The 25494-nt window shown below is 39.9% G+C and overlaps 4 protein-coding genes across 13 annotated transcripts in view; 1 reads left to right on the top strand and 3 right to left on the bottom strand.

Annotated features, from left to right (window-relative positions):
- Positions 1–359: 359 nt before the first annotated feature.
- LOC140642195 (uncharacterized) lies at positions 360–2096 on the bottom strand. The gene is made up of 5 exons (XM_072842671.1): positions 1909–2096; positions 1171–1831; positions 934–1072; positions 722–790; positions 360–501 (listed from the first exon to the last, which is right to left on the bottom strand). The coding sequence occupies exons 1-5, from the start codon at positions 2094–2096 to the stop codon at positions 443–445; spliced, it is 1116 nt and encodes a 371-aa protein (XP_072698772.1). The 3' UTR covers positions 360–442.
- Positions 2056–21500, top strand: TMEM263 (transmembrane protein 263). 10 transcript variants are annotated; one of them, XR_012039341.1, is made up of 7 exons: positions 2056–2278; positions 10814–10880; positions 13714–14212; positions 16833–16999; positions 19461–19507; positions 19840–19992; positions 21359–21500. XR_012039341.1 is itself a non-coding variant. In XM_072844229.1 (3 exons), the coding sequence occupies exons 2-3, from the start codon at positions 10820–10822 to the stop codon at positions 13998–14000; spliced, it is 348 nt and encodes a 115-aa protein (XP_072700330.1). In that variant the 5' UTR covers positions 2056–2278; positions 10814–10819; the 3' UTR covers positions 14001–16630. The 10 variants fall into 10 exon arrangements, 2 of the variants coding, with proteins under 2 accessions (XP_072700330.1, XP_072700331.1); XR_012039345.1 differs by lacking the exon at positions 19840–19992 and adding an exon at positions 19629–19784; XR_012039339.1 differs by having other exon boundaries at positions 19461–19511.
- Positions 20342–21723, bottom strand: MTERF2 (mitochondrial transcription termination factor 2). The gene has a single exon (XM_072844228.1). It carries the CDS (start codon positions 21721–21723, stop codon positions 20566–20568), a length of 1158 nt encoding a protein of 385 aa, XP_072700329.1. The 3' UTR covers positions 20342–20565.
- Positions 21562–25494, bottom strand: part of CRY1 (cryptochrome circadian regulator 1) — a 113393-nt gene continuing 109460 nt past the window's right edge. The window contains exon 13 of the mRNA XM_072844224.1: positions 21562–21781. The gene's annotated coding sequence lies outside the window, so the exon portion shown is untranslated. The remainder of the gene's footprint in view (positions 21782–25494) is intronic.

Below are 25494 nucleotides of genomic sequence, written 5' to 3'. Positions count from 1 at the left end.
TTAAATTCTCCTGTGGAGAGAAAAAAGTGCAAGGGAAGAACAGTGCAATTTTGTACTTTGTCATTCTGCTTAGTGTTCACCCTAGAAGTCATGTATTGGGGCACCCGGGTGGCTCAGTTAAGCATCTGTCTTCAGCTCAGGTCATGATCTCAGGGTCCTGGGATGGAGTCTTCCATCAGGCTCTCTGCTCAGCAGGGAGCCTTCTTCTCCCTCTCCCTACCACTCCTCCTTCTTGTGTCCTCTATGTCAAATAAAATCTTTTTTAAAGATTCATGTATTAAGGACAGAGGCTTCTGTGATAAGATAGAGTACGTACCCAACTCTTCACATGTGATAAACACACAATCTGTAGAGCCTGCTAATCATCCAAATCATGTTATATTTTATTTATTTATTTATTTTTAGAGGGGCGGGGGAAGGACATAGAGGGAGAGAAAGAATTCTAAGCAGGCTTCAGAACCAGTGCAGAACCAGAGGTGGGCTCCATCATGAGATCATGACCTGATCAAAAACAAAGAGTCCCACATTTAAGCCACTGAGCCACCCGGGCACCCCCATCCGAATTATATTTTAAAGTGACAATATTATTTAATTTCTCCTTTAAGATCTGGAAAACTAAAATATCTTGATAGTTTCAAATCCATAGTTTAAGTGGATCTGATTTGCTGCTTTGATAAATCAATGGCTAGGCTGAAACCATAAACTATATTTAGTCCACTACATTTATGACGTGGATCAAAGTTAGCTTCTTCAGGGATGCTCTCCCCGGTTAGCGTGTCCTTGTCTGCGCCTGGTCAACAGTTAAGATTCGGTTGCATAAAAAAAAAAAAAAAAAAAAGATTCGGTTGCATCACCCGGATTATTTTTCATTGGGGCGGGGGTGGGGGTGGGGTGGGGAGGAGGGACATCTTTTTGAGTTTCCTGACTGGTTACTTCGCATGTTTTGTCTTGCTGCCTGGACCGTGAAGGAAGATCTCACACTTGTATAGGAATTCACCTTTTTGGAAAGCCCTTTCACACCCACCATCTCTTGATTCAAAGACAAACCTGTGATGGGCTTACAGTCCTCCTCCTGTTAAGGTGCGAAAGGAGAGGCAGAGAAAGGTCAGCGGGTCGCGTTTACCTAGTCGAGCATCAGCCTCTCGCCCCTCATCGCCTCCATCCCCACACCTGCACAGGGCTCAGGTGCACGCAGCATCCTCCCCGCACGGCTCGCTTGTCCACACCGTCCGGAACCGCGGGCAGAGCCTCCGCCACGGCGGGCAGCGGGTCAGCAGGAGCCGAGGGAGGGGCGCCGCGCCAGGTGTCTCGCTCCCGCCTCTCCTGAGTCCTACTACCAAGCCCACTCTCCCGGGCCCATTTCGAGTGCCTGGCGAGCCCCGAGCCCCGAGCCCCGAGCCCTGCGGGGCGCCGGGCGACCACCAACACAGCGGTTCTCCCGCCGGGGCCGGGGCCGGGGCAGGGCAGCTGTACAGTAACGACCACAGGCGTAAGCGGGCGGCGTCGCCGCGAAGGCCCAGCCCGCCTCTCCCCCGAGGGGCAGCAGGGGAGGGGAGAAGGTTCTGAAGCCCCCGGGCCACGGAAGGGCCCCACAGACTGGCGACCGTCCACCCCCCCGCAGGGCAAAGGTTCTGAGTTCCGACCGACCGTTACTCGCGGCGGAACCAGAGCTTCGCGAATCCGCGGGGCCGAGGCTGGAGGCCTGAGGGCCGCGGCCGGCGCGTTCCCGCGGCTCGGCGCCCCCCGGCCGAGCGGATTGGACGGCGCCGGGAAGGGGCGGGCGGCCCAGGCCCAGGCGCGCGCGCAGGCGGGCCCGGGGCGCCCGCGGAGGCTCCCGGAGGGCGGGGGGCGGGGGGCGGGGCGCGGGGCGCGGGAGCCGGGAGCCGGTCGCGGGGGCGCCGCGCGTGCGCACGCTCAGAGGCGGCCGGCGGGGGGCCGCTGGGGGGGCGGGGCGGCCCGAGACGCGGGTGGGCGTGTGCCGGGTGGGCGCGGGAGGGGCCTGGGGCGCGCGTGCGCGTCGGAGCCGAGGCGCGGGAGGAGGCGGGAGCGGAGGAGGCGGCGGAGGGGGCGGGTCGCGTCCGGCGCCACGTCCGCATCCAGAGGCCGCTAGAGCCGCCGTCGCCCGCGGAGTCTTCGGGTTCCAGAGCTTGAGGAGGCGCCTCCGGAGCCCGCGGCTGCCCGGGGCCGTGCCCGTCGCCCAGGCGCCCGCAGCCCCGCTCGGTGCGGCCCGCTCCCCCCGCCCAGCCCCGGCTCCAGGCGCCGACCCTCGACCCCGGAGGTGAGCGAGTGGGGCCGGGAGGGCGGGGGGCGCCGTGGCGGCTTCCTGTCCTCCTCCCGGCGCCTTCTTCCGTTAGCTCTCCTGCGCCTCACCGCCCCGGGCCTGGCTTCCCCGAGCGCAGCCTTTCGGGGGGACCGAGCGGGAAAGGGGGAGGGGCGGGACGACGCTGGGGGCGGACTGAGGTTCGTGGCGGCGTTGTTATTCCTGACGTGTCCCGGACTCCCCAGCCCTGCTTTGTGACCGGGGCTCCCCTTGGAAGCCGCGCGTCCGCGTCTCAGCTCTCGGCGTCAGGCTGGGGGGTGGGGGAGGGCGTCAGCGGCTTGGAGCCGAGCGGGATGCGGCCGGGGGCCGTGTGCTGGGCTTCCCCGCCGCGCTGACTCCCGACCTGTTGATGAAGCGCTCCTTGGGGCTCAGGCACGCAGCTTTGGGCCCCAGTGCTCTTCCAGGTAGAAAGGCGCGACTCTGACGCCCAGCCTCAAGCGGAGAGTGTGGAAGGGAGAGGCGCTGGCGGCGCCCGGGGGCCTGGGGACCGCGGCTGGAGCACCCGTCGGTGCCATCATTGCCTCCCGAGTCTGAGTAGAAACCGTCCTGCTGTGCACACGCAGCCTCGGGACTGGTCCCCAAGCTCCCACTTCCAATCAGATGCCCGCCTAAACACATCGCCTTTTCCGCGTGAGAAGACAGGAATTCTGGAACCCGATGGGAGTGGGGGTGTGCTGGGTGTACAACGTGGAGCAGAGGGAGGAGGTGCTGAGCTTAGCCCTAGTCACGGCTTCTCCAGGGTCATTTTCTGCCTCCCCTGCCACGTCACTCCCTCTGCCAAAGAAAAAAAGAAAAAGACTTGCTTGTGACTAAAGAGATCGGTGCGGGGAGAAGGAGCCGCTGGGAAAGGTTTAGAAACCCCTAAAGAGGAGCGTTCTTATTTGTTACACCTTTGTGAACACTTGTGCTAGTTCCAAGTGAAAATACATTATTTGCTATATGTGATTGTTTAACCTTTAGAACATTCACTGGTGTGGGTGCCCTTAAGGGTTCCCAGGAATATTGATACCACATCAACAGGTCTGTGTTTGCCTATGTGGCCATGCCTGCTTTTTTAAAAGAAATAGGGAGATAATCTTTAATAAACCTATATGCACTCTGTTTTGACTTTTTTTCCACTTTCTTCAGTCTGTTATGGCAGATGTACCAGAAACCAAGTTCAGTAAAAATATGTCCATATAGAAAGAAGAATATCATTAGAAAAGTTTCAGGATAGATGGAAAAGTTCCTCTGTGTGTGTGTGTGTGTGTGTTTTGTTAACTTTAGGAAAATCTTTACCCGTCTTTGTCTAAGTCATTGAGTACTTGCTGTTTTTTGCTACTTCCTGAAGGTATCTCACTGGATTACATATAAACCTTCAGAGTAGGGCCTTCACATGCTTGTTCTGGTTGTAACCTCAGTGCCTAACACAGTGTGTGACGTAAGAAGGACACAAATATCTGTGGAACTAATGAGGTATAATTTAGTGAAGATAATTGGTGTACTGGTTATCTGATTTGTTCTGCTTAATGTTTCATTTAAAGGCAACACTTAAAAATTGCCATTTTGATACTTTTAGTTGTTACTATCACTAAGGTGATCACTTAAAAGTTTACTGATGGATTACTTTTTCTTCCCTGCCAGATTCAATGCATTTCTTGTAGCCTGTGTGCTGTTGATTTAATGGGCGGGGGCCATGTTTAAAAGCAGCCTGTTCAGGAGAGTTGGTTAACTAGAGGAGCCTAAACACAGTAAGCTGGTGTTTTAATATACACTGCTTATTGGTGTATGTGTATTAAAGCTCTGTATAAACATATTTTTGAAACTCCTTGTAGTTACTTGGCAAAGAAGCTAAAATGGGAATGAGGATGTGGCAAAGTTCCTATATATAGAAGGTGTAGAAGAATTAAGCTAATTCATTTATAGTCTTTTTCCTACAGAAAATTGGCATTTACTATTTAATAACAGGTTTTTGAAGTGGCTTTGAAGGTAAGCTGTTGTGTACTGTATTTTGTAGTTAGGCTTCATATAGTATGTTAGTGCTGTTTAACTTCCTTAGGTACACAAAGGAGTGTTTAGCCACAGGGAAATTTGTGTACTATTTTCAGACTCTGTCCTCACCATTAATGAAAACTTTATGTATCAGATGTTATAGATTTCCACAAACAACATTGATTCATCTGTTTTCCTTTAAAAAAGGGACGGGGGGTTCCTAAGAGGCATTTGTTTACTTATTTCTATTATTGGAAGAAATTACCCTCTAGGGAATAGTGTTGTTATTAACCCTAGCTCAATATATTTACCAGCTGCTGTAATGCTATTGTACTGGACAAGAATTGCTTCTCCTTGGCCCAGAATGCCTAGATAACTACTGACAAGTTGTAGTCTACAGCAAAGAAGTCTTTCACATTTCACAATTTCTTAAAAAAATACACCGATAGCCAGTTTTAGTTGGTACTCTAAATTTGTTCACATGTTAGGAACAAGTGGTAAAACTGATTTATATCCAAGGATATGCACTTATTTGTCCTGATCTAAAGGCTGTTTTCTGTTTTTATTGCCTTCCTTAGGAAGGTACTTTTTTAAATAGAAACTTGTGTATATTATGAGTTCCTAGAGAGCATATCATTTTTTGGTTTTTGGATGAAATAAATTGATAAGTGCCAGGAAGTGTGTCCGCTTTGGGTAAACTGGTTTAGAGGAGTCCTGTGTGTGCTGAATCACACTGAAGTCTCAGTGCCTAACAGGGTGTCTGGCACATAGTAGGGACCCAAGTATATGTTGAACTAATGACTCACTGAGTTTTGGTTTGAATAGAGTTCAATAATTTTGTTTAATCTAAATGGTCATTTTGACATTTTGTCAATTGTTACTTGTCTCCATGTGTATACTTCTAAATTTTACATGCAGATTATTTACCTTTCCTAGTTTTAAGAGATTAGGAGTGTGTTTGTGTTTATAATTCTCAATTTAAAAGAAACAAGACTCATGTAATGATGGTGATAAAAAGAATAGTTCTCCTTAGTGATAAGGTGGGTCTGTAAAGAGGTAATATCACTAAAAGTTTGGGACATACATGTGTGTAGGGGTTGGGAATGATTTAGGTGAGTAAATAGTACAGGTGGCACTGCAGATAGTTAAGGATTTTAGCAAAAATACTTTTATAAGGTATTTTATGGCTTATGACCAAATTAGGAATTTAGAAAACAACAATATTCCAAATACTTGCAGCTTTTACACAATTTTTATTACCCTAAGAGTTCTAGAGGAATTTTAATACTACATGCTTGCGTTAACACCAGTGATGTACAAGAAACTCAAACATTAAAAAATATGTATACAAAACAAAAATCAATCTCTATGGACTCTTAGGACTTTCAAAGCCCTCTAATAGCCAGTTCCTCTGTTCTCAGTAGCCAGGCTTCTAACCTGGCAGGACTCCAGATTTTCAGATTTTCTATCTACATTTTAAATTCTTCTACCAAAAATAAATAAATAAATAAATAAATAAATAAATAAATAAATAAATAAATAAATCCATTCATTCATTCATTCATTCATTCATTCTTCTACCAAACATATATCTAACAGGAGCAGAGTAAATTCATGGGGGATGGGGGGTTGTCGTGGGTTGGGGAGAGAGCTGGTAAATCTGAGAGTATATCCTGAAGAAGTTCCAAGCAGGAATGAAATTTCTTGAGAGTCTAGTTATCCTAAAAATTCCCAAGCACTTTTCAATTATCTTTTTAATTAGTGTATATTTAAACACAAAAAGTATTTTAAATTACTGTGTAGTAAAATACATGCATCATATCTCTCTTGTGGTTCTTGAAGCCCCTGGCATACTGCTCTTAAAAGCACAATTCTAGCTTAAAGTATTCTCTTTCTTTTTAATGAAAAATTTGGGCCATATATTGGTATGTATTTTTTCTTGTGATGCCTAGAATTAATGTGGATAAGATAATTTTATCCCATTTATTCTGCAAATACTGTGTGTCAAGCTTACAAAAACATATACTAACAAAATGGTAAGGATATAAGAAATTGAAATTGCAAACCAACCCTGGACAACAGCGATAAGAGTGGAAGTCCTGAGGTGTGGAGTTGGGGGAAAATAGGACAACTACGCAGGCTACAGGAACCTACCCAGTTAAGTTGGGATTTTAGTTGTAAGTTTCCTGGAAGCCAAAGGAAAAAGGGAATTATCATCTTTCTTTGTATCTTTTAAATAGAAAAGTACGTAGGTCTCAAAGAGAAGAAAATGTTCTAAATATGTTGAGGAAACAAAAGTTTTTCTGAATTCCGCTAAAGAAATTTCTTATGTGGAGTTCTGTATCAGAGCTATCGAGTGATGTAGTAGGTAACTTCTTTACAGTGCAGTAGTCAGTGTACTAGTAGCCTGCATAAGACTCTTTCTTTGTCATGGTTTCCTTACCAAGGACAAAACCAAGAATTAAACTTGCTGATGTCATTTTCTTCAAATCAGCATTTTGTGATTTAAGTATGTTGTTTGTTAGATGATCAATTTGATTTAAGGATAAAAATCTAAAATAGTATAAAAACTAGGTAGATGAGCTGTGTAATCTTTGAAAATATCCTTTTTGAATATCACTGATTTCTAAGAATTAAAAATATGCAGTTTTCTTGAAGTACAAAAGCAATACATGTTTATGGTAAAAAATTAAAATACAGATTTTAAATATACATATGTATATCTATATATTAAAGGGGAGGATGGTATTTCTTTTTCTCTCTCTCGTCTCTATACAAATATTTCTACTCCCTTAGTGGCAGTATTTATCAACATTTTGGTATGCTTCCTTTCAGTCTTTTTATGTGCATTTAAAAAATTGGATTATATGCTATATATATGCCTTTTATATTCTCTAAATGTAACATTATCATTTCCCCATAGTATTTGGTCTCCATAAATTATATTAATGTCTGCATTGTATGTGTCTCTGGGAAGCTTATAAATTCATCTCTTGCCTTCCAGGAGGCTGTACTCATTTGTACACTTTCAGATGTATTTTATATTTTATTTGTTTTTGCTGGCTTCCCTTTCACTTACCTCTTAAATATGAGCAGTCTAATTAAGGTTATCGGTCTACTTCTCTATTACCATTCTTTTCCTTGATCGTATCATCAATCCCCAACATGTGTAGCTATCACTTCAAACCACTCTCAGGGCCTCAACTCTAACTCAAACTTCATGCTAAGTTTCAGACCCCTTAAGTCCAGTTGCCTGCTAATAAACATATCCGGTAGATGTCCTGAAGGCATTTCAAATCCAGCTGTTCAAAAACAAATCCTTCATCATACCTATAGTCAACAGTAATGTAGTATACACTTATATTTTAGAGGGCAGATCTCAGTTAAGTATTCTTAACACAATAAAATAAAAATTTTAAAAAGTCCGTCATCTTCTCTCAGAAGTAGTTTCTTGTCTCCTATACCTTGTCTTTATCTTTTTTGTCTACTTCATTGCTCAGACTAGAAATTTTACATCCTATATTTTCCTTTTCTCTCATATTAATACCCAAGCTCTTTTCCACTTCATACAAAAAATCCAAGTATTGTCTACCAAGCATCAGGCATTGAAAAAGGCTCTGGGGATGGAGCAGTGAATAAAACCAAGCCTCGTTCTCCTGGAGTTTACATTCAAATAGTGGAAGACATAAAGTATATATATTTTATATACATATATGTATACATATATGTATACATATATATGTATGTGTGTATTTATATGCATATATGTATGTATATATACATATATGTATATAAAATATATCTATATTTGATGCATATGATCAAGTGACAGAGCAATAAAGAAAATAGAGCAAGGTTAGGTGAAAATGATAGGGAGAGGAGTGGAGGGGGGTGCTAATCTATTGTCAGGTGGTCTGGGAAGATCTCTATTAAAGGAAAAATTTGCATAGAGACTTGAAGGACGTAAGGAAGCAAGCCATGCACATGTCTTGGGGAAGAGCCTCTCAGGAGAGGATGAGCAGGGAAACCCGTGTTTCTGGACTGCTACGAGTGAGAGGCAGAATGGTAGGAGACGCTATCAGAGTGTTAGATGTCAGGCCTCAACTCTAGATTTTATTCTGAGCAAAACAGGAAGCAGTTGTAGGGGTTTAAGCAGAGTATGGCAGGGCTAAACTGAAGAACAAAGGTAGAAGCTCAGAGGCCAGATAAGAGACTTTGTCGCAGCCCAAGCAAGAGCTACTATAGTTTAACTGAAAGTGGTAGCAGTAGAGGTGATGAGAAATGGTTGTATTCTGGATTGATTTAGGCAGCAGAATTTACTGATGATTAGATGGGAATGTAAAAATCAGAAAGTCGAGGGTTGACTCCTAGGTTTTTTGTTTTTTTTTTTAATTTTTATTTATTTATGATAGTCACAGAGAGCGAGAGAGAGAGAGAGAGGCAGAGACACAGGCAGAGGGAGAAGCAGGCTCCATGCACCGGGAGCCCGACATGGGATTCGATCCCGGGTCTCCAGGATCACGCCCTGGGCCAAAGGCAGGCGCCAAACCGCTGCGCCACCCAGGGATCCCGACTCCTAGGTTTTTGTTCAAACATTTATTTATACTGAAAAAACTGGCAGTTTAAACTTACTCCCATCTCACCAAACTTCTAAAGTAGCCACTTACGGTGTTTAATCTCTGTCCTTCATCTGTTCCTTTTAAAAATTTTATATTTATTTATTTGAAACCAAGAGAAAGCAAGCATGAGCAGGGGGATGGACAGAGGGAGAGGGAGAAAGAGAATCTCAAGCAGATGCAGTGAGTGTAGAGCCCCACCCCAAGACCATGACCTGAGCTGAAATCAAGTCAGCCACTTAACCAACTGAGCCACCCAGGTGCCCCACCTTCATCTGTTCTTGCTTCAGATAACTTCTTAAAGCACAGATCTGACGATGTTATCTTGCCGTGGCTCCTCATTGCCTACTCATAGGAGGATAAAGTTAATTCATATTATATAAATGAACTTGCGTATGTTTTTTTATAAAGCAGCTTTAATCTTTTAAAACGGTAGCCTTTTTCTTTTTTAAATTACAAGGTATATGTGGGAAAATTAAGAATTTTTTAAAAAGGGATTCTGGGGCAGCCCAGGTGGCTCAGTGGTTTGGCGCCTGCCTTCGGCCCAGGGTGTGATCCTGGAGACCTGGGATCGAGTCCCACATCGGGCTTCCTGCATGGAGCCTGCTTCTCCCTCTGCCTGTGTCTCTGCCACTCTTTCTCTCTGTGTCTCTTAAAAATTAATAATAATAAAAAAATAAAAAGGGATTCTGTATTAGGAAATGGAGTCTTTTAGTTGGGATTTGTGGAATATATACAGAAAGGCAGTTTTGAAATACATGCAATTACTGTCACACCTGTTGTTTAAATAAGCTTTATGCCTACTGTGTGCCTTGAACTCATGACGCTGAGATCAAGAGTCACAGACTGAGCCAGCCAGGCACCCTCCCCATTGCATCATACCTGTTTTTATACTCCAGTTCACTTGTGTCAGATGTATATGTGTATGTAATTTCCTCGTATTTCTGTACACAGCGTGGTAGCATCTGTTAACTGGTTGATCAGCCAGGTGATCTGGCTTGCACCTATATGATATACAGATCCTGGAAACAAGCTAAATAGTCTCTCCTCTTGGAATTAACAGCTCAGTGGGGAAGAAGGTGACTCCACAGTAGTTTTTCATCAGGAAGGGACACACATACTCTGCCAGAATTTCTGCATGTTTTGTTTTAAATTCTTTAAATAGTATTCTAATACTTGTAGTACTGGAATACTAGTATTCCAGTCCCGACTTGCTTTAATATTTTCTTGGTCAAATGACTATAAAAGCAAATATTTAAAGATAGTAAAGGAAATTGGCAAAAGAAAGTTTAACTGTTTTCGTCATTCCAGTGTAGCTTATTTTATTTCTTAGGTTCATTTCCTTTTCATAGTGAGATAATCGCATATATATTTTTTCATAGATCTTGAGTTCTTTTGCTACCTGTGTTTTTAAGAGCTCTAAAAACAATAAAAAAGTAATCAAAATCCATCTCTTAATGATTCAGATAGGTAATGCCACCTTTATAGAAGGATATCATGATTTTTAGAAAATTTTCAGGTAGAACATATTTTTTAGTATAGTATAGGTTTTCCTTAAGTCTGTTGTGAAATTACCGTTAACCAATACGGTTAATGGTTTCCTGTAGGAGGAAACACGATTTTTGTCTAATCCCCACCTTCCAACTTTGAATTAGTAAGCAACAGTAAAAATATAATACTATACTTGTTACTGTTTGGTTGGTGTTTGAGATAAGATTTGTATTGTACACTAGTGTAATTAAAAGTATTTCCTAAACACCACAAAGTAAGAGAGGAGTAAGATGAAGTTTTGCTACAAGTGTTTTAAAATGTTTATCTGAATAAAATGGATTGTCTTAATTTAGTATGTGATAGGAGGTCATCTCAGATTATTGAGGTTACAATGAAATGTGTATATGTTTTTTAGGAGATCATGAATCAGGCAGATAAAAATCAAGAACTCCCATCATACCTTAGTGATGAACCACCAGAAGGTAAGTATGCACCTGACACACTAAGAATGGAAACAAACATCCTACTGAATTAAAATTCCGATTGTTTTTGTTAAATTTAAAGTAACAATCTGTTTACCTTGTCAGTGAATATGTTCCAAAAATAGTTGAAGATCAGCATTTTTAGCTTTTAAGAAAGCACAGATATTGGTGAATGGGGACACCATGCAGCTGTTTTATTATGTAAGATCTTTTCTTTTGCTACTCTTATTAAGACCATTTCATAAGTTAGAGTATCCTTTCATTTGTTAAGAATAGGTGTAGGGTGCAGAGGAAGGATGGACTATATTTAATTTTAATGTCATGCATTACAAAAACTCAATTCAAGAGGCACTTGAGATTTGGAGATTTGTTATTAAGCTGTTATTTATAATTGGTAGCTCTTCTTTCTATATTAATACATGGTCTTAGGGTCTGATTAAATTCTCTTTTTGTTTGAAAATTGTGACATCATGAATCATTTTCTTACCTAAACTTCAAAAATCCTTGGAAACACTAACTGCAAATGTGAATGTCTTGACTATACACAGAAAAGGACTATAGGCATTTTCTACTTATGATTTTGCTGTAGAATATTATTATTATTTATTATTATTATTTATTTATTCATGAGAGACACACACAGAGACAGAGACACAGGCAGAGGGAGAAGCAGGCTCCATGCAGGGAGTCTGATGTGGGACTTGATCCTGGTTCTCCAGGATCACGCCCCGGGCTCAAGGTGGCGCTAAACCGCTAAGCCACTGGGGCTGCCCTAGAATATTATTAAACTAAACCAAATAGTGATTTTGTTTGACAGCTGTATGTTCGTACAGGACAGTCATAATAGGTAAGATAGAGAATCAAGGTAAAGAATAAAGGATGAGAGATCCCTGGGTGGCGCAGTGGTTTAGCGCCTGCCTTTGGCCCAGGGCGCGATCCTGGAGACCTGGGATCGAATCCCACGTTGGGCTCCCGGTGCATGGAGCCTGCTTCTCCCTCTGCCTGTGTCTCTGCCTCTCTCTCTCTCTCTCTCTCTCATGAATAAATAAATAAAATATTTAAGAAAATATTATCCGTTTCCCAGTGTTATCTTCCCTGATAATCATATTCTGCTAGGAGTTAGTAACTTTGATGGTCCTAGTTGGGCCTGTATACCCAAGAATTTGCTTTTCTTTGTGTCAGTGTACCTTTTCAGTGAATAAAGCCTGATCTGTTTCGTGACCAAGTGTTTTTCCGTGAAGTTTAGAAAAATATAGACATCATAGCTTACGTGTTGTTGGTATCTAAATCATTAGATTACAAAGGAGGAAAGACCTGTGTTTATTTGAGACTGACACAAGAAGATTTTTATGAAATCTTCCTGTTATTTTATTCCTGAGTTTGAGGTTCCATGCCAGTTTGGATGGCTCTATTCAAAACAAAGTGAAACAAACCAGATAACAATCTGATGACTTAAATAAATATGAATTTTCATATTGATACTACCCTTTCTGGAGTAAAGGAGTTTTTACAGACTAGATGTTTAAATCATATGCTCTCTCCTGTAAGAATTACTGAGGCAGTGAAAGTATTAAGCATAGCTGTAGTTTCTCAACATTACAAAAATGATTTTAGGTAAGTAACATTTTAAGAGATGAATAATTTTCCTATTTTTATGTATCATTAGCTCTTTAAATACATTATTAAAATGTAAATTATTATTAAAATAATACCCATATGTATTTAAATTAGTGGTTCTCAAGCTTTTTGGTTGCAAGATGCTTTTAAAAATTGAGGACCCCAAAAAGCTATCTTTGTTGATATTTGGCATATAAATAATAATGGAAATTAAATATTTTATTCATTAAAGACTCCAGTGGACTCATTACATAGTAACACGATTAACATAGATTTTGAAAAACACCTATCCAAATAAAAACAAAACAAAAAATGTGAAGAGGGTGGGTGACCTTGTTTTTTAAATTTTTACAAATCTCTTTAGTGTTAGGGCTAATAGAAGATGGCTAGTTTCTCAGCTGCTTCTATGTTTGGTCTCTTGAGTACTGCACATCATTTAGATTCTGGAAAATTCTGTAGACTTGTGAATGAATGTGAAAATAAAAGTGAAAGGATAGATGACATGTTATATTATTATGAAAATAATTTCTATCCTGCAGAGCCCCTGAAATGGTCTTGTTGGATCCCCAGCAGTTCCAGACAAAACTTTGAGAACCACTGCTTTAAATGGAGAAGGTTGTTTGACTAATGACTGAATTCTGTCAAGGAAATGAAGGCTAAATATATTTATCTTCTTATTTTTTCATGCTCCTTTTAGGATATAAAGATTTTTATTAATAACAACAAAACTGTAAATCAAGGAAACATTTAAATTTAGGTTTTAAAATATTTTATGATAGTCCCCAAAGCATTTTTTCTCAGATACCAAGACAGCATTGGACCAGGATATTTTTTTTTTCTTTTTTTAAATTTTTATTTATTTATGATAGAGAGAGAGAGAGAGGGAGAGGCAGAGACACAGGCAGAGGGAGAAGCAGGCTCTATGCACCGGGACCCCGATGTGGGATTCGATCCCAGGTCTCTAGGATCACGCCCTGGGCTAAAGGCAGGCGCCAAACCGCTGCGCCACCCAGGGATCTGGACCAGGATATTTTAAAAACATGCATGATTATAGCCTTGAGGGAAGAGCTCCTTAGTGTCTTGATCAGATTTGTATTTATGTGGTTCACCTTATCAAAACAACCTCCAGATTGTTAGGAAGTCTTAGGATACTTAATGATTTGTACTGCTCTTATAAAGACTTAATATTTGACTGTCTTCGTATTTCTCTCACTAGGTTCAATGAAAGATCACCCACAGCAGCAACCAGGCATGTTGTCCCGTGTGACTGGCGGTATCTTCAGTGTTACAAAGGGAGCCGTTGGTGCCACCATTGGTGGTGTGGCTTGGATTGGTGGGAAGAGTCTGGAGGTGACCAAGACAGCTGTTACAACTGTGCCTTCCATGGGAATAGGGCTGGTGAAAGGGGGCGTGTCTGCTGTGGCTGGAGGTGTTACAGCTGTTGGGTCTGCTGTTGTAAACAAAGTGCCCTTAACAGGAAAGAAGAAAGACAAATCTGACTAAAATATGGAGATACACTTGCTCTCCACAGCATTATGATGCCAGTGGCATTGAATTGCTAAATTATGGACTACAACCAAGTCACCTGTTTGGACGTTTATCTTCTAAACTGCTGTGTTGAAAGTATTGATGACTGGCTTTTGTCTAAAAAGAAGAGACCAATACTAGCACAGTGTATGAAGGTTTCTCATACTTAAATTCCAGCTTTTTATCTGGTAAAATGTTACACTTACTCAGTTGTAACTGAAGATATGGTATATTTGAATATTTACTAGAAGTCTTTCAGTTTAAACTAAAAAATGTGAAAGTTGAATTTAGTTGATGATCTTTACAGTTCCATATGTATAATGTGCCAGGTAACTCATTTGCCCCTTAAGAAGGGAACCTTGAACTACATAAACTGTACCTTTGATGTGCCTAATAGTTTCAGATGTCTTAGTTTTTTTTATAACCATAGTTGATTAGGCCAAGAGGCATTCTTTTCTTATTTAAGCTGGTAAAAGTAGCAGGAATTAGAGAAATTTAAAAGAAGAGTAAATGGTTTTATGATACTGAGTGTTAACCATCTTTTGTTAGATATGCATTACATTAATTTAATCATTGATGCCTTATAAAAGAAAACATCTTTTCTAATACCCTAAACATGTGCAGTTCTTAGAACTATATATGGATTATTTTTTAAATTGTTTGTGAAATTAGTTTTCCCTCTTAAGAATCTCAGGAGTAGTGGGGTAAAGGCATTTCTTGCGCTCAGTGATAAGGTAGTAAGTTAGTGCTTGTTAACGTTTTGTTAACCATCAGTGTAGTTACCAAACTGTATGCTTCAACCTGGTTTCATGCTCCATCTTAGTACACCTCACAGTGCCTAAGGAACATTTCTTTGCTGGTCATAAGCTGTTTTGGAAGTTTCATATTAAGGAGTAACAATTTTAAGTTCTTAATCACCTAAAGCATCTAAGATATAAAAAGAATTCTTCACACCAATTTTATCTCTAGGATGGCTTAAAATCCCCTTCTTAAAAACACAGTAAAAGCAGCCACAGATATTTGGGAACTGACTTTTAAATTGAATGAAATGGGCTCCATAGATTAGTTTTGAATGTAAAATATATATAAGTGCTTTCAGTGGTTTGCAGGCTTTTAAAATGTTATCTTATGATCCTTTGAGAAGTCGTAGACTTTGTACCATTTCCAAGTCAACTTCAGGCAGGGAATTGAAATTTTTGATTATGGATGATAAGTGTCATGTTTTGTTAAGATGTCTCATCATGTCTCATTCATTCTCAAAGAATATGACAGCTGGAATTCATCTTTTTATTTCATATTCTGTTTCATAAAAATTTTAAAAGTAGCACATACATTTGGCATTCCTCTTAACTAAGGGTTATAATCAAAGCCTGAAAAATCTTAGTTTTCCTTATACTGAAGTCTGGAAATTTGCCTCCATTTTGCAGAATTGTGTATGTGTGTGTGTGAGAGAGTGTGAGGGAGGGGAGGAAAGGAGGTGATGCTCTGGAGTAAATCAGAATACATCCTTGAGAACTTAAAACAGATCACTCCAACATGCAAGGCTTAAATGTTTGTTTCTAAACCACTAAGAGTTTTACATTAATAATGTAGAACAACAAATGGATAAGAACATAACTTTTAAAAGCTTTCATAAACACCAGTAGGGATCTTAAGCAAACCTACAAAGGTTCTTGAGCCCATCATTATATACAAAAAGTTGTTGAGTTTATCAGAAATTAAGTGGTTTATTTCATGTACTATGATTTAAGGTCTATTTGGTATATCTGGTCAAATGTTATAATCAGCAAAAGGGATTTTTAAAACAAACTCCAAAGTTAATAGATGAATACTAAACAGTGATCTAAAATAATGGTATTGGAGAACTTGTTTCCTGCTATTTGAAAGAAATTATTGCTTCATTGCTAGTTTATATTTCTAATTTATCTTCTACAGTCATAGGCTCTGCTGTGCTTTGTACCTGAATTTCTAAATATAGACCTTAGTTTACTGTGTGCTTGCATATTTATTTTCAACCTTGCTTGTCTTTAAAATTGCTTGAGGAAAAATGGTTGTAATTTCTGCCACAGAAAAGCCACCTGGTACGTTTTATCTTATCAAGTTTGCTTTAAACTCTGAACTATAACTTTATTCAGGGGAGGCTTTTGCAAGAATGGCAGAGAAGTGTACAAACGGACAGTCAGTTATAGAGGTTCTTGTAGCAATGAACTTGCCATTCAATATGTATAGCCGTACACTTGGGTCTTTTCCAGCTTATTTCTGTAGACTGGCAGTTTGACCTGTGAAACAGTCCTGGTTCACTTCAAGAAACTAAGGTTGATACATACACCTGGAGGCATCTGTAATTCAGTGTATCTTTTGAGTGGGTATTTGGCACAATGCCAATGAACTTGTGTGACCCACTTGAATGACTGATCTAATAATGTTGACATTATGAATCCTGTACTTAGTGAAATGTCAGATGAAGATGACTGGTGATTGAATAAAATTTTTTTTGTATTAAAGGAATGGGAAAAGAATACACAAGTCTGTTAATAAAGCACTATGATCTGCAAAAGATGAAATGTTTCATTAAGATCTAAGGAAATAAAGGAAATTTGAAAAACGGTAGTCTTAAAATTTTTAGTTACATAGCAGTTCAGTAAGTACTGTAGTCAGTTTTTAATTTTGGATACTAATGCACAAACATGAGTAAACATCTTCAAGTATGTATTTTGATACCAACACAATGAAATACAAATAGATTTTAGACAACTCTGATGAAGATTAAAAGTGCAGGTTTTTAGGTTTTTACCCCAACTTTCTCAGTTTCTGCAGGGTGGGGCCCAGGACTGCGGCTTAACAGCCTCCACAGGTGATTATTGTCTACAGTTTGGGATCTGATGAAGTAGGAGGCACCTTACTCTGTCCTAAGCAACTGTGGCACCAACTCGCACCTCTCACTGGACAGAAGTGACGCAAAAGATGGGAACCAGGTTGGAGGAAGGTAGAAAATTGGTAATACCCTGGGTATCTACTTACCTGCCAGGTGCTGTCCATATATTATCTGATTTAATCAGAACCAGAGAAGTATCTCTTTTTACAAATACGAAACAGGCTTTCAGTGTTAGTTTCCTATTACCACTTTTAAATTCGTGTAAGTCACAACCTCTCCAGCTTATTACCAGAAACAGAAATGGGGCTACTCAGTAACTAGTCCTTTATTCTTCGGTTGGCATTCAGTGCTGACTATATATGCTGGATTTACCAGGCTAACTTGAGTTCCCGGGAAATCTTACAGGTAATCCTATTTATTTTGGCAGCTAATTACATTCTGTCAGAGAAATGAATTTAGTATAATTATAAACTGTTTAAAGGAAATAATTGTTATTAGAGCCTTTTTCCATGGAGGAAGTAAAATTTGACTCTAGTGTTTTATGTAAGGCTGTTTCTTTGCTATGTTGTTGACTTTGAATATTTAAAATTTTATCTAGGAAGAAAGACCTGAATAAAAATGCAATTATGGAAAAAGGCAGAAAGGTTCAAGGACTAAAAACTATGGAATAGGATTTGGTCTAAGGGAAAATAAAGTCTGGATACTGCATGTTTGGCCATGAATGTGTATTTTCTAAAAAATTAATCTTGTTAAGTCAGAGTAAGCTACAAATATGTATCTATAACTGAAACTGCTTCTGGTTTTCCATACCTTCACCTGAGCACCTCAATTTTGCTGATGTATACTAAGCTTTTTTCAAATTAATGGCCACTCAACTCTGCCGAACTTTCTCATAGGCCCTCATGTATGTTCGTTTTCTTACTCAGAACCACCACCCGGTACCTTCCTTCCCAACCCTCCTGCAGTAACCGCCGCCCCCCCCCCCCCTTCTACTGCCCTGTGTAAAAAGAGGCAACCTAGCAGTAACTGTCCTCTCATGCCACTTACTCCATCAACCTGCCTGCATCCGTTCCCGTGTTCTGTGGACCAGTGCTCTGACCCAACATCCGTTCACTTTCACTCCCTGCAGGATATTAATCCGGCAGTTTTTCCATCTCTTCCATCGCTCTCCTGAGTCATACCTATCAGCATAGAAGCACTTTCTGGTGTTTGCTTTCTTTTAAGAAAAATTATGCCTAATCTTAAAACCTTCATTTTCTGGCTTCCCTTTGCAGTTCTTGAAAAGCTTTATATAGTCCCTGCCTCTTACCCATCTCCTGTCCTTGCAGTCCGCTCCAGTTGTCTTCTTAACATTCTCATTGCACCACAATCACTCCTAATAGGGCCAACCAATGATTTTCTTTTTTTTTTTTTTTTTTTTAAGATTTATTTATTCATGAGAGGCGCAGAGAAGCAGGCTCCTTGCAGGAAGCCCGAGGTGGGACTCGATCCCAGAACCCTGGGGTCACGCCCTGAGCCGAAGGCAGATGCTAAACCGCTGAGCCACCCAGGCACCGCCCTCCCCCTCCCCCCCAGTGATTTCCTTGTTGCCAAATCTATTGGTCACTTATCTGTATCTTAGTTGACCACTCTGTGGCATTCAATATTATTGACCATGCCCTCTTTTCTTGGCAGACCTCTTCTTTTGATCAACTCTTCCCTGGCATGGCCAGCCACTACTACAAATCTATAATCTATTTCTGGGCAACCCCATTTAGAATTGCAGCTTTAAATATCATAGATACACAGATGATCCCTGAATCTCTCTCTCTCGCCCTGACTTCTCACAGTTCCAGACTTGGCCATTTGCCTGTTTGACATGTCTGCTCAGTTATCTAGCAGGCATCTCAAAATAGAACTAAGGTAACCATTTAAATGTATAATGTATTCCAAACTAGGAGACTGACAGTGGAAGATAAAGTGCACCACTGATAATTATGTCAGGACAGCAACCAAAAGAAATTTTCCAAGGGTTTCCCATCACACTTAGAATGAGATGCTATTCCTCAGATGGACAGGTGACACTCTTAACCTGTGCCACTCTCCCTGACACTCCTTCCTGACCCAACTACTACTGGCTACCATTCTTTTTCTTGAACAAACATTCCTGTTTAACTTTGGGTAGGTAAGTAAGTGACCCTTTTTGTGCCTGTGTCTCCTCATCTGTAGAACAGTAAATGGTGGCATTCAACCCTTAGGGTTCTGAAGCACAATATGCCAGGCACTTAATAGTTGCTGCACAGGAGTATCTTTCACTACCCTAAGGAACCTAACAGATGTGGATAGTGAGGATTACTTGCATTTGCTTAATGAATAAAGGTCTTTCATTATTTAAGACCATGCACACATAGGACACAGATACTGGAGTGTTAAGGTCAACTGTATATTTGTTACAAAGTTCAAACTGCACAGCTGGAAGTGAGCCAGTCTTTATCTGGGTAATGTTTATCTTGGAACAAGATTTAGAAATAGAAACTTGGAACGCTACTAAAATCGGTACCATCACACTCTTTCCCTTTCAGAGCCAGACCTGGATTTTCAGTTTTCTAAAAAGCTGCTTACTTCAAATGTATGTAAGTTAGATCATTTCATATTTAAGGAATTTTGCATAAAAATCCCTAAGTTTGTAGCTGATACTCCTTTGGCATGTCATGTAAGGGTGTGGCTTTTTTTTTTTTTTTTTTTTAAAGATTCATTTACTTGAGAGAAAGCAAGCAAGAGAGGAGGAAGGGGCAGAGGGAGGGAATATCCAAGCAGACTCCCACTGAGCACGGAGCCATGAGATCAGGAGCCGACCTGAATCCAAGAGTTGAGGTCAACCTCCTGAGCCGCCCAGGCACCCCAGGGTATAACTTTTCTTAATTAATGCCAACTCTTAAGCAATCCTTTTTCTATTCACAGGTTTGAACAGAAGTCAGATCACAATAAATCTGGGCTCTATCACTTGGCAGGCCTCTCTAAGCTTGTTTCCTCATCTATAAAATGGGGAAAGTAATCAGTGCACATAAAGGAGTTCTATGAGAGGAGATGGTCAGTTTTAAACAAACCACACAAGTAAGCTCTGTTCTTTTTTGGATGAGAAATATTTGGTTCTCAAAGGTACTCCTTTATCACAACCAAGAGATAAAATCAGCTTTCTCGAAAAAAAATATTAGAAGTTTGCTAATTTCACTTAACACTAAGACACACAGGATTCAGACCACAGTAGAGTGATGTTTCAGAGCTGGTGGTGAGGAAGACAGACTGGATCTATGTCCCAGACGAAATGTGCTACACAAATAAAAATGTATCCATACCTGCATTAAGGGAGTGCACCTGGCAATTCTTAGAAAGGATTCTCTGATAAAGTTATCATTCTGATGTGCCACTTACTAGTACAGGAGTTTTTAAAAATAGCTCAAAATCAAAATTACCAACTTTATTTACCAAATTTATTTAAAATAAATGCAGTTTATAGTTTAAAATATAGCAAAGGAGTCAGATTGTCTGCTTTGGAATTAACTTAGACACAACTCAAAAGGTTAGTAGTTTCTTAAAAGTAGTAGTGCCTATAAACTGCCTGAATCACTTAAGTCTTTGCTACTCAGCTTCACTCTGCGATACTATAAAGCAGCAGCAGTCCCCAAGTTACTCTTCAACATTTAATGGTGCCACAGGGTTAAATAACGGCCTTCCTTTTTTGGCCTGAATTTTGCCAAAGTTAGCCTCAAACTCTTTTTTTGTTCCATTTAAATTTGCTAGATGTCCATCTTTTATTCTGTAGCCTAGGGAATTTAGTTTCCTTATCCTGTACTGCACTATCTGTGGTGTTAATTCAAGAACCATGGGAGTCTCTTTTATCTGAGCTATGGAAATCCCTTCTTTCAGTAATCCCTGAATTCTCTCTTCCAAAACTGGAACAGAGTAATATAAAATGGCAGGACATTTCAAAACTAATTGCTTCAGGTCATGATCTGTACATTTAAAAGCATTTTTAGAGAAGGAAATGCTATTCTGTATATTTCCTGGGCAAAGCTGAAAAAGAAATCCTTTGAGTTTGGATAAAAGCTGGAGAATTTCAAAGTTTGTGAAACCTTGCTCCTGGAGAAATTCTAGTGTTTTCTTTATAGCTGCAGAAGAATTTAGCAATATAAATGGATTCTGGCTTAATAATTTCAGTAACCAAACTTTCATGTTGGCCTCAGAGCCACCCAAATTTAGGTAACTCTCTTGGAGAATACTTATCATTTGCCTATTTTTCTCAATAGGGTTATGAAAAATATTAGATGCAGTTGTCAAAAATCTGCCAATGACCACATTTTTGAGTCCCAACTCTTGAAAGAACTGAATGTTCAGCTTCTGGGTTTCCTGGTCTTTAATAGTAAAGAAAGATTCTGGAAACTGTTCTATTAACTTAACTAACTCTTGCTCATTTTTGCAGACCAACTGCCAGACTTCTCTCTGAGTGTTAACAGTGGTTGGACTGCAGACAATTGCTTCTGGGCAACGTTCCAAAATACTGGCAACAGTAGCTTCATCGGCACCTAGTTGTTGTAAAACATCTGCAACTTCTTCAACATAGGTTTCATCTTCAAAAAGGACCCATTCTTTTAATCTGCGAATTTTCCTGATGTCAACTGAAAATTTATAGAGTTTTTCCACTGTTCTTTTATTTTCTTTGTTTGACTGATGATCAGTTGTATAGGTGAAGGACGCTAAAGAGGGTCTGTATTTTGAAGCCGACAGCATCTTTCTGAAGGAACACAGCCTGCACAGCTGGGATCTTATCAGCAATTTCCATAGCATGCTTGCACTCCATTGGTGGCTTCCCACTATCCTGGGACTCAGAATGTACTCATCATACCTGTAACAAAGAACACAGGTTTTAATATAAGGGGTCTGACTTTCAATGCAACCACATATTTGGGCTCTAAGCAATAAGCACAGAAATAACAGATTTAACTTAGAAAAACTGAATTTTGCCAAAGTTAGCCTCAAACTTTCTGTGAAATATTATATATATCCTCTTAAGTAATTTATAAAGTAACTAATACACCTCTTCACAACTTAAGACATTTGTTACAAACACATTGTCTATGTTGAGCTTTGCCACAACCTTGTGAATAATTTCCATTTTATAGCTCAGTAGCAAGTCCATAGAGTTCAAGGATTCAAAGACCTCAAATGTTATTCTGACACAAATCCCCTTTCCTACAACTGTTGTTTTTCTTTAGGAGACATATTTTACTTTTCACACACACATACACACACACACACACACAGGGTTTTCTTTTTTCCTAACATTTAGCTAGAGCAAATACTTATTGGGGAGTCATCTCTAATTTTATATTTTAGAGTAAGTATTTCTGCTGAATGATTAATACCCAATTTATTTAAAATTAACATTTTAATAATAGTAATAATAATGATAAAAGTATAAACTTTAAATATATAAAGTATAAACTTATTTTATGAGAATTATGTGAAAATCCTTTATAAATCCAAAATTAAAGTCCTAGCCAGATAAAGTGAGGAATGCTACGTAACTGCCTCAGAGGAGCAACGGGCAATCAAATTAAGTGGAATAGGGACCGTACTTCTTTACAGCAGTCTAACCAGCTGTCCCCACTTGACAGCCTTAGGTCCCTAGAGATGGCTATACTGTGCTTAATGCATTATGGACTTTGGCACGATTTCCTTATCAGCGTAATGTAAACATGTCTAGTTTGCTGTCTTAACTTTTTTTTTTAAGATTTTATTTATTTGAGAGAGAGCATGTACAAGGCAGGGAGGGGAGGAATGGCAGAGAAAGAGGAAGAAGCAGACACTCCGCTAAGCAGGGACACCTTCCCACCAAACGCAGGCTCCATCCCAGGACCCTGAGATCATGACCTGAGCTGAAGGCAGACTCTTAACCGACTGAGCCACCCACGGTGCATCTTAACTTTCAGTACCTTAGAGGGTTAAGTGTCACATCCCTGCCACGAAAGCATGAACTACTTACTTAGCTAGTTAATAACCTTCCTTTCCTATTTCTAGGTTTGAAGGAAAGTTGAAAAAAGCCATAATCCAACCCCTACCCTTAATAATGCCATTGCCATACATGCCAAGGACTTTTCACTTTCAAGCCTGTCCTAACTAAGGCAAATAAATCACTATTCTCTAAGGAAAAATAACAAGCAACAATGTTCTCAGTTTGGTTTACCAATTGTGATAATAGCTCATTGTGAGTGCCATGGTGTCCCAAATAATTATAAGCATAGTTTGTTTTACTTCTCATGGTTCAACCAGAGTATTTTTCATATAATTCCTATTACCAGTTTCCTTTAGATGACTCCAAACAACCAAAATGTAAATATTAAGCTATTTAAAAGTTTCTAAGAGAAAAAAAAATTTCTAAGAGGATCATGGATTTTAACAGGAAGCAGGAGATATACTACATAGTAAGGATGGGTACAAGCAGATCTAATCTGGAGTCCCACCCAGTCTTGGGCCTCACATCTGTACCACATGCTGGAAGAAGCACTGGCTCTGTGGCCACAATGTCCGAGCTCAGTCCTGGTTCTAATTTATGGGGTCATCTTGTTGGGACAGTTACTTAGCCTCAGATTAAGTAAGTAAACAAGTAGTGATTAGAACAGTGCCTCACAGTAAATGTTCAATAAGTACAACTACTAATAGTACCAACTATAAAAGGGAAACAAAGTACATAAACCTTTACAGTATACAGAGATACTGTGAGTCCAGTGCTTTTGCACAGAGCCTGGTACACAGTAAGCACTCAATAAATAGTAGCCATTGCTAGCAAACACCTGGAGCTAAAATTCTTATAGTAATAGGACTTTAAATTGTATTTTAGACAGAAGTGCATTATCTACAAAGAATAAGTGAAAATTGTGAAAACTAATTTTTAAGATTTTATTTATTCATGAGAGACACACACAGAGAGAGAGGCAGAGACACAGGCAGAGGGAGAAGCAGGCTCCACGCAGGGAGCCCGACGTGGGACTCGATCCCGGGTCTCCAGGATCATGCCCTGGGCTGAAGGTGGCAGTAAACCGCTGAGCCACCCGGGCTGCCCATGAAAACTATTTTAAATGCTTTAGTTGTCCCAAGTAATTGCTTATAAAAGCAAGATGTTCTCACCAAAGGGAATTTGCCAAAAGACTAAGGTGTGGGAAAGTCCTTCACAACTGTTCATAATTGACACACATCTGTTTTTTTCTGATTCTTGTCCCCTTTGTTATGATTTTTAAATACATAAAGCAAAGCTACCTTGTATATGAGAATTAGGGTCTAAGCTCATCCTACAATTTGAACTTGTGAAGACTCAGAATTTTTCTCAAAAATATCTTAAGCAGAAACCATACTAAATACAGACATGTCTTCTTGTAAGTCCAGTATAGCAAGGGGTTCCTCCTGCACTAGAAAATTCTGGTGTTTGGCCAAGCACCAGATGAAATATTTGGTTTAGTGAGAGGGTTGTACTATACAAAATGACAGATTAAACATTAGCACCATGCTGACCACACCAAGACGTTCCTGCCCAATGAGTCTGAGGGTAAAGCAGGCCGTCTCACATTTCCTGCTTACTTCAGGGTGAACTATTATGCGCTCAGTGAGTTGTCTCACAATTAAAGCCATCTTGCTCCTTCTCACTCTCTCTCTCTGATGAGCAAACAGTTGACTGCAAAAGTGAAGAACACAAATGTTGTGACTCCTCTATAATTAACACACATTATATATACAAATTATTTCTTCTTTTATTTTATCCACTCTAAGTAACCTTGGCATCAAAAACACTCCATAAACATTTAAAATGAGTACATGATATATGGGATAGATATATTGTAATTCTGTAATTCATCCCCTAACACTGAGTATTTGAGCTATTTGTAATACCTGTTATATGGTGACTGTTATCTGTCCACATTTCATCGTTTTTTCTTTTAGGATGAATTCCTAGGAGTAGAATTACTGAAGAGGAGATGTGGGAACATTTGAAAAGCTAGGTTGTTAACTTACTATCCAGAAAAATAACTCAGTTGACCAAGCAGTATGACTGATTCTTCAGTTTTTTTTAAAAATTTTTTTAAAGATTTTATTTATTTATTCAGGAGAGACACAGAGAGAGAGAGGCAGAGACATGGGCAGAGGGAGAAGCAGGCTCCATGCAGGGAGCCCGATGTGGGACTCGATCCCTAAACTGTAGGATCACACCCTGAGCCGAAGGCTCAACAGCTAAGCCACCTAGGTGTCCCCTGATTCATCATTTTTAATTTTAATGTCTGAAAAATGAACACAATACTAATTTAACTTCATTTTCTTCTATTAATGAGGCTGAGCTTAATGCATTATTTTGCCCATCTTTAATTCCTTTTGTGAATGAACTATTCCTGCCTTTTTAAACTGCAATGTTTTTGCTTTTTATTTTTTTTGAGCCTATTCTGTTTGTTTTTGCTTTTTAAAAAAAACTTATACAAACTCTTCATATATTAAAAAAAAAAACACAATCGTCTCTCTAAGTCACTTTCAGTTTTTTATGGTATATTCCAGAATTACCAAAGTGCTTACATT

This window comes from Canis lupus, chromosome 11 (genome assembly GCF_048164855.1).
Source record: "Canis lupus baileyi chromosome 11, mCanLup2.hap1, whole genome shotgun sequence".
Lineage (NCBI taxonomy): Eukaryota > Metazoa > Chordata > Mammalia > Carnivora > Canidae > Canis > Canis lupus.
The sequence above is the reverse complement of the archived record's forward strand: the minus strand, read 5'-3'. Positions and strand labels throughout refer to the sequence as shown.

Coding starts and splice junctions, on each gene's coding strand:
- LOC140642195 (XM_072842671.1), bottom strand. CDS start 2,096: ATGCGGACGTGGCGCCGGACGCGACCCGCCCCCTCCGCCGCCTCCTCC. Junction 791..933: donor AGCAAGACAAAACATGCGAA/GTAACCAGTCAG, acceptor ACTGTTGACCAG/GCGCAGACAAGGACACGCTA. Junction 502..721: donor CTTTGATCCACGTCATAAAT/GTAGTGGACTAA, acceptor GTTTTTGATCAG/GTCATGATCTCATGATGGAG.
- MTERF2 (XM_072844228.1), bottom strand. CDS start 21,723: ATGCTATGGAAATTGCTGATAAGATCCCAGCTGTGCAGGCTGTGTTCC.
- TMEM263 (XM_072844229.1), top strand. CDS start 10,820: ATGAATCAGGCAGATAAAAATCAAGAACTCCCATCATACCTTAGTGAT. Junction 10,881..13,713: donor TAGTGATGAACCACCAGAAG/GTAAGTATGCAC, acceptor TTCTCTCACTAG/GTTCAATGAAAGATCACCCA.